Source organism: Macaca fascicularis, chromosome 16 (assembly GCF_037993035.2).
Source record: "Macaca fascicularis isolate 582-1 chromosome 16, T2T-MFA8v1.1".
Lineage (NCBI taxonomy): Eukaryota > Metazoa > Chordata > Mammalia > Primates > Cercopithecidae > Macaca > Macaca fascicularis.
Genome location: NC_088390.1, coordinates 62,481,125 through 62,490,006, shown reverse-complemented (window position 1 = coordinate 62,490,006; position 8,882 = coordinate 62,481,125). Strand labels below are relative to the sequence as shown.

The window sequence follows — 8,882 nt, the reverse complement described above, 5'->3', positions numbered from 1 at the left end:
TCTAAGTCTTGTTGCTCCTCAAAGTGAGTCTGAAAGGCAACCAACTAAAGAAAGAAGAAATGTAGGACTTCTTGATAACCCAAGGCCGTAACATCCACCAATACCAAGACTTAGTTTCTTCCCTGGATAGGGAAGGCTGGTTGAGTCTTAACCCAAGTGAGAACCATTGCTATTACAAGGGTTAGTCCTCCTGCTACACCACTGACCAACAGGAAAGTTTGTGTCTCCAGAGTGGACACATCCATAAAGAGGCCAAACCCAGTCAAGGTCTAAGCATCTGATGGCTAAAATAACTTTGCTTCTTTGAAAAATAATAAAAACCTTCTGACCTCCCACCAGCAGCCAACCTGATTTCAAAGAGCCAAGAGGCATCTCAGATTCGTCAACATTCCTTTAATGAGCTGAGAAACTTTTCATGGTAAACTCAGCAGCTGAGTAACAGGATGATGGCACCACAACAGGTAGATAATCAAGGCAGGAGGTCAAAGCATTGGAGCCAACACCCACCCAGGACGGGGTATAAAAGGGCTGGGAGGAGAGGAGACCTCAGTCTCAGTGGCTCGGCGTTCCCAGCTGATCTGAAGCTCCTGTGCAGTCTCAGCCCTACACCATGACCTCCTCCTACAGCAGCTCCTCATGCCCTCTGGTTTGCACCGTGGCTCCTGGAGCAAGAAATGTCTCTGTCTCTTCCATCGACGTTGGGTGCCAGCCCGGGGCAGAGGCCAACGTTGCCCCCATGTGCCTTTTGGCCAACGTGGCACATGCCAACCGAGTCCGCGTGGGGTCGACTCCCCTGGGCCGCCCCAGCCTCTGCCTGCCCCCAACCTGCCACAATGCTTGTCCCTTGCCAGGGACCTGTCACATTCCTGGCAACATTGGAATCTGTGGGGCCTATGGTGAAAACACCCTGAATGGCCATGAGAAGGAGACCATGCAGTTCCTGAACGACCGCCTGGCCAACTACCTGGAGAAGGTGCGCCAGCTGGAGCGGGAGAATGCGGAGCTGGAGGCCACACTCCTCGAGAGGAGCAAGTGCCACGAGTCCACTGTGTGCCCGGACTACCAGTCCTACTTCCGCACCATTGAGGAGCTCCAGCAGAAGGTGAGGTGTGGGATCGCTTGGGCATGCTGGGTCTGAGAAGGCAGAAGCCTTCGCAGGAGGAATCCACATAAGGTCCAGAGAGCTTTGGGTTCTTGGTTTCTCTTGGACATGAGCGTAGACACCACACGTGGAGTGAGAGCTTAGAGTATGATGCTTTGTATGTGAACCGTCTTTCCGTTTTCCTCAGATCCTGTGCAGCAAGGCCGAGAATGCCAGGCTGATTGTACAAATTGACAATGCTAAGCTGGCTGCCGATGACTTTAGGATCAAGTAAGTCAGGTGGAGGAGGGCCAGGGTGACTCCCTCCCCACCCTCCATCCCAGTGCTCAAATACTTGTTGAGTGAGTGAATGTTTGTCCTGTCTTCCTTGCTAGATTCTCCACAGTAAAATTTTCATTACAATCAAAGCTGATGAAAGATGGAAGGGAAAACTCCTCATTAATCCAAGCATATATGTTTGTCCTCCTTCATTTATTTCCCTAAAATGGAGGATAAGGGAGCCTGAGTTCATTCACCAGGAGCAAAATGAGGGGATTTCAAGGATGAACTGAGCAAGACAGCCATTGGGTTTCATATATAAGTCAGAGAAGTCGTTTACAGATGAGTCTTTGTTCAGATTTAATTATGGAGCCCTAAGGTACCAGGCATAAGGTACCTAGGCAAAAATGAGAGAGGGGAAGACAGCTGAAAAGTAAGGCATAAGGAGCCGCAGATCACGATCAGGCACCTGGCTATTGCTTATCTTTGGTAACTGACAGTCCCCGCAATGGCACGAGTGTTGGTCCCAAGATGCATGATCTTAGGCAAGTCAGTTCATCTTCCTGAACTGCAGTTGCCACAGAATACAATGGCAAAAATGTATATTGTGCAATGTAGTGTTGTGATTGCTTCATTAGACCATGAGCTCTTTGAGAAGGGGGGCTGTGTCTAATTCACCTTCGAGGCCAGAGGGCTAAACAGTGAACAAATGAGGATCCAAGGTGGTGTGGGAGGTAGGAAGAAGGCAGGGCAGCCGAGAGGGGCTCTTGGGGCATTCTTGTTGACCCTGTACCTCCCGTGACGGAAGGCTGGAGAGTGAGCGCTCCCTACGCCAGCTGGTAGAGGCGGACCAGTGTGGGACGCAGAAGCTCCTGGATGACGCGACCCTGGCCAAGGCTGACCTGGAGGCCCAGCAGGAGTCCCTGAAGGAGGAGCAGCTGTCCCTCAAGAGCAACCATGAGCAGGTGTGGCCCTGGCTGCTCAGACTCCCGGGGAGGGTGCTGGGCAGACAGGGGAGCTCCCTGGCCCCGGGGCTCTCAGAGCATTGTCTGGGCTCAGCTGGCATCAGGATGCAGGGCTGAGGTGAGTCTGAGGGTGCAGTGGTCCTCTGTGCAGACTTGCCTTGGGCACGAGGAAGGTGTCCAGGTGGGCTCTCCCCACTGCACTCTCAGCAAGACTTTCCCATTTGCTTGTGTGTGGGACTCCCCTCCCACTGCTTGCAGGGTCAGGGTACTGGTGCTGTCTGCTCCATCAAAGGTCCTCTCTTCACACAGGCTGTCTGTCCCTTCCTCCTTTCTGCAGGAAGTAAAGATTCTGAGGAGTCAGCTGGGGGAGAAGCTCCGGATCGAGCTGGACATTGAGCCCACCATTGACCTGAACAGGGTGCTGGGGGAGATGCGGGCTCAGTACGAGGCCATGGTGGAGACCAACCGCCAGGATGTAGAACAGTGGTTCCAAGCCCAGGTGAACGGAGGAGGTACAGAAGCAGGGGGTACCTGGCCTCCATCTGGGCAGGGAGGTGACTATGTCTCTCCGTGCTCTAGTCTGAAGGCATCAGCCTGCAGGCCATGTCCTGCTCCGAGGAGCTGCAGTGCTGCCAGTCGGAGATCCTGGAGCTGAGATGCACAGTGAATGCCCTGGAGGTGGAGCGCCAAGCCCAGCACACCTTGGTATGTGTCCTTCACCCTCACTGCACTGCAAATGCCCTGTGCCATGGCCTAGTAGCCTTTTATTTTGGAGGTCTCACCGCCCAGGTTTCTCCCACCTGTTATCACCATCAAAATCTGGGGCATGTAGCAGTTTCCCTGGGGGCCTTGCACATTTTATCCCCTTATTTCCCACTACAGAAGGACTGTCTGCAGAACTCCCTGTGTGAAGCTGAGGACCGCTTCGGCACGGAGCTGGCCCAGATGCAGAGCCTCATCAGCAACGTGGAGGAGCAGCTGTCCGAGATCCGGGCTGACCTGGAGCGGCAGAACCAGGAGTACCAGGTGCTGCTGGACGTGAAGGCTCGGCTGGAGAATGAGATTGCCACGTATCGGAACCTTCTGGAGAGCGAGGACTGCAAGTACGTGTGATCTGGGCAGTTCCTGGCCAAATCATTTACCCAATTCTCATGAGGTGTTCAGGGCAGCAGAAGGGCTGTCTCTACATAGAATGAGGCTGTCTGTGCACTCCTTTTCAGTGAGTCATTGCTCTGTCCTGCACACTCCATGTGGTTGACAGAGTGAAGGGAAATGTCCATCCACTGTTATTTTGCAGTAGGGACCCCTTCCTTATGCCCCCACATGGCACTGAGACCCCATTCATTCCTTGCCTCTCACTTCCCTCACCTTGTTCTCTCTGCAGACTCCCCTGCAATCCATGCTCCACGCCTCCCTCCTGTGTGACCGCCCCCTGTGCTCCTCGCTCAAGCTGTGGCCCCTACACCACCTGTGGAGCCAGCACCACTGGAAGCCGATTCTGAATTCCTGTGGACCCGCAGGGGCTGGCTAAGGCGAGGGATACCCAAAGAGAGATGCTTGTTATACCTCTAGAACATTTGGCTTCTAACTTCCTGTATGTATAGGCCTGTCCAAAGGCTAGGAGATACCAGGGATGGTGGAAACTTGATGAAAATCCTTCCTTTCCCGCTCTTGGTTTTCCCAGGTGAGCTCTATGCCCTCAGTGGCTGGATTGCAGCCACTCATGGTGGCTCAGAATATCTGGATTGGAGAGGCATAAGGTTGAAAAGCAATTTGGAGTAGGAATACGGCATGATTTAAAATTGCACTTGCACTTCAAGAACACCAACTTTAACTTGAATTTTTTTATAGTTTATGACAACGGAAGTGAAGAACAGACTTTACTGTCTGAGATTCCCACATCTCTTGGGTTGTTTCTAACATTGCCAGCCTGGATTATGGCCCCAGGGAGAGGGAAATAGAACCAGATTTGTACCTGACCCTGTCTTTTCTAATTCCCTTCTTCTATCGTCCTGCCTCCCTACCTTGGAAGCTGATTAAGTGGAAACTTTCCTTGTATCAAATTCTGAGTCTTTCTACTTCAGGGGTTCTAGCTATGACAAAGGACCAGGCTTGCCCCTTCTGTGGCAACACAGCCTCTTACATATGGCTTCCGTAGCTTCTTTCTATGTGAAAGGAACGTTCAGATTCAGAAATTTTTCTTTTTTTGTCTCTATAAATTCTGATTCTCAAGACTTGTCTGGCTATAACCCCTGTCCCTGTCTAATTCTTCCGGTCTAAAATCTGAACAATGACTTCATTTTTTTCTAGTATTTTCTCCTGAAGTATTGAAACCTATTGATTTACGGGTAGAGATTTGCTAAGTATGACGTGCTTCCACCTCTTGTCTTCATGCTCTCTACCTTCCTTACCACGATTCAGCCACACTGGCCTTTCTGTTCCTTGGACATGCCTGGAGACCTGTCCCTGCTCTTCGTTCCCTCTGGGGTGCTCTTCCCCCCCCTTATAAATGTTCAGGTCAGCTGAAAGTTTCTTTCCTCTGAGAGCTCCTGTTTGGTTACCAGCCTAAAGGACTCACAGCCCTGGCACTCTGTCCTGCTCATTAGCAACGCCAACAGCTGAACTTGCCTCTGTATCTATTGTTTTCCCAATCAAAATGCTTACCCAAGATTAGCAATTGTTCATTTCTGCATCCCCAGAGCCTAGCCCACTGCTTGGTACACAATAGATGCTTAATAAATACCTGTTGAAAGAACAAACACGTCTAGTCCTGACTTTATCTCTGACTTGTTGTGGGGTTTTCGAATCATCACTTCACACACCTAAGCCTCAGCATTTTTTTTCTCCTGCGGTAAAACAGGGATAATGTTATTGTTCATACTTATATCTCAGATCTGTCATGGATTCTAAGATAACAGAAATAAAAATACCTTGAAAAGGAGAAAGCACACAAAGAAACCTCACCTGGAGCCAGTATTGATTGTATAATGTTTAAGGAGTGCAGAGGCTGACCCACATGGCCAGGTTTAAGGGCCACCCGTGACCTCAGGCTTCTTCGTACAGGCAGGTAAATGAATTTCCTCTAGCATCTAAATTTAATCAGAAACAAAATGGTGCACATAATAACTTGCTTCCCAGAGCAGACTGTATTTGAGTATTTGCATTAGGCTAAAGAATGAGAAAACTTTGCTTTGAGGGGCAGAACCTTCTTAGCAACTCCTTTCTATTGAGACCATCCAAGGGGAGAGGACCCACTTTCATGGGTGATGTTGTTTCCATTTTTCCCCTTTGGGTTCACCAGGGTTAAAGTGATGCGAGAACACACCTGAGTCTTGTGAGGCACTCAGTAATTCCAAGGGCCATTATGATCCCTGCAGAACTTCAATTTGGAGACTCCGGGGGAATGCAGATGAAGCCCAATGGTGGTCCTGATTTCTGAATGCAATTACCAGCTAGTTTTCATTGGAAAAATAGCTCTGAGTTTAGTCTCACTCCTCATCACGTCTTGTAGCTTCATTGGAGAAAAAGCAACCAGGGGAAACGGAGAAGTGACATGAACCGCTGATGTCAGAGTAAAGGCATGGTTCAAGCCAGCCTCCTTTTCCTAGGGAAGGAACTGTCTAGTTGCATTGGGGGGCTTCAGCTTGAAGTGCTAAAGGTGGGCCTGGTGGCAGGCGTGTCCTTCTGGAAGACCCTCTCATGCTACCAAGTCATTTTGTCTGAACCTGACTGACTAGGCTATGTTATGAAGCAAGAACAAGAATCTTTCAGGAAACTGGCTTTTTTGTTTCTTTTTTCTCCTTCATGATCTGAGTTAGAAAGCTCCCTCTACAGGGGCGACTTTTTCTGAGAAGAGAAGCAAATGAACACGGGACCTGTGGTGTTGATGTGTCTCTTGGAGATGCTGCTTTTTAGAAAAGCATCTCCTGCTTCAGGCCAGCCTCAGTCTCCTGACTGTACCTGGTAGATTTCTTGCCTTACTACCAACAGCAGCATCTACATCCCTTGAGGCCTGCTTTTGCTTTCTTTCTCTTCGATTGTTAAAATAAACATTTGAAAGTAACTGCACAGTTTTCAAATGGAGTTTTATGTAGCAGTGGTTTCCTCCTGCCTGGTGTTAAAGGCCGTCTCTTCCCTCTGAGAACGGAGTGCCGCACTACAGCACTCTCGGAGGGCAGACATCAGAACCGCTTCTGAAAGATGAAGCTCACAAAGGTTAAATAACTTGACTGAAGATATGCATTTAGCAAGCGTTTGAGCCAGGACTTGGACCTAGATTGCTCTGGCTGCAAATCAACTCTTACGGTATGACATCACCTGAGTATCTCATCCGGGTTCCTTCAAGTGGCTCTAAGCTGCCTTTTAAAGGGAGATCCTGCAATGTGAGCCTTGGATGCCCCTGTTTCTCAGGGTCACCGACACAGTGTGATTTGGAAAGGAGACAGACGTGGGTTTGTTTAGCGCAAGATTTGTAGAAGGACAGTTATAAAAGTCAGTTTCCTAAACCAGCGACCCTACCCTGAGTTCATTGCTACCCAACTGTTGCTAAGTCTGTGTTGAACATTTTAAGGGTCAGTATCAGTGTCTGAAAAGGGTTAAACACCGACTCTTGAAGGCAGAGTATGTCATTAGCAGAGAAGAGCCCTTCCCAGTGATGTAAAACCAAATGAACTGACTCTTCTCTTTCCAGAGATTGCCTGCACAAGTGGCGGGATGAAGCAGTTGTGGGCTTTAAGGCGGCCAGACAGCCAATTTATATAATTCTCTTCTTTTCATAAAAGGACATGGGATAAATGCAAAGTTAAATGTGATCTGCCTTTGAATGTTCTGTAGGACTTTTCATATAAATATATTTTTAAAAGAAAACAAGTCTTGCCTTAATTCTGACTTGATTTAGCACCACAGAGTTTAGAAGTCGAGGATTTTGTATCATTGGTGCAACATGCTACGGTTCGGCTTTATGCTATGTCTATTCATGCACGCATGCAGGCATTCCCTCAGCATACAGTTACTGAGTATCACCATGCACCGGATGTGGTGAAGGATAATACTGAGTATGATTTGCTCCAGAGCTGAGCTCCTTTAGTCACTTCTGTTTTTATTGATTGAGTGCTTTGTTATATCAGGTGATATACTGGGAATTACAGAGATGAACAAGACAAAAGCAGTAAGTAAGATAAAATTCCTGCTTCCAAGGGATTCCCAACAACACTAACAACAGAATGAAGAGGGTTACATTCAAGGTAAACTAAGGGTCAGTGTGAGTAGAGAGAAGAGGAATTGATTGAATGCTCAGCGACGCTGGAGAAAGCTTCCCCTTGAAGGTATCTCTTGAGCTGAGAAACATAAACTCTCAGGGATAGACTTGACCTTCAGAACCTTTCAAAATCAGAGTATTCAATACTATTGGATTTTTTTTTTTTTTTTGAGATGGAGTCTTTCTTTGTCACCCAGGCTGGAGTGCAGCAACGCTACCTCGGCTCACTGTAACCTCCACCTCCTGAGTTCCAGCAATTCTCCTGCCTTAACCTCCGGAGTAGCTGGGACTACAGGCATGTGCCACCACGCCCAGCTAATTTTTGTATTTTAGTAGAGATGGGGTTTCGCTACTACTACTACTGCTACATGTTGGCCAGGCTGGTCCTGAACACCTGACAGGTGATCCGGCTGCCTCAGCCTCCCAAACTGCTGGGATTACAGGTGTGAGCCACCAGGCCCAGTCACAATATTATTGTATTTTTAATGAGGAAAATGAAACAGCGTTGTCAGTATTTCCCTATTTTACTGCGCATAATTCATGAAGTGGGCCAAATAAATAGTTCTACAACGACTTATTCAGAATTTAATATTTTCCCTAATTCCTAAATCATTCACTCTTCAGGTTCCTATGATTGTGCTTTTCTCCTTTCTACTTACTGTACCTTTGCCCCATGACCATCTACAGCTTAGCACCCATAGAAAATGGTCCCCTGAAGGACACAGAGGAATGGGCTGAGGGGACATTGAGGGGAAATCCGTAGGCTGAAGGGGGGCACAAAACAGTAGAGATGGTTTCTGGCCTAACACACCAAGGACTTCTATAGGTTACCCTTATACTTTTTATCCTTATACTTCTGTCTATGTAAGTACATCTATAGGATAAATTCCTATAGGTGGAAATTATTGGTTGATAGTGTATGTCCGGGCACGGTGGCTCATGCCTGTAATCTCAGCACTTTGGGAAGCCGAGGCAGGTGGATCACGAGGTCAGGAGATCGAGACTATCCTGGCCAACCTGGTGAAACCCTGTCTCTACTAAAAATACAAAAATTAGCTAGGTATGGTGGTGAGTGCCTGTAGTCCTAGCTACTCGGGAGGCTGAGGCAGGAGAATTGCTTGAACCCGGGAGGTGGAGGTTGCAGTGAGTCGAGATCGTGCCACTGCACTCTAGCCTGGCAACGGAGCGATATTCCATCTCAAAAAAAAAAAAAAATGCATTTGTAATTTTAACAGATACTGCTGAACTATTTTGTAAAGAGGTTGTACAACTTATTTTCCCCTTCAACAGTGTATGAAAG

At 48.2% G+C, this 8,882-nt stretch overlaps 1 protein-coding gene across 1 annotated transcript; it reads left to right on the top strand.

Annotated features, from left to right (window-relative positions):
* Positions 1–548: 548 nt before the first annotated feature.
* On the top strand, positions 549–5,084 carry LOC102130411 (keratin, type I cuticular Ha8). Its single transcript, XM_005584176.3, has 7 exons — positions 549–1,102; positions 1,290–1,372; positions 2,169–2,325; positions 2,663–2,824; positions 2,905–3,030; positions 3,208–3,428; positions 3,710–5,084. The coding sequence occupies exons 1-7, from the start codon at positions 611–613 to the stop codon at positions 3,825–3,827; spliced, it is 1,359 nt and encodes a 452-aa protein (XP_005584233.3). The 5' UTR covers positions 549–610; the 3' UTR covers positions 3,828–5,084.
* Positions 5,085–8,882: the final 3,798 nt, after the last annotated feature.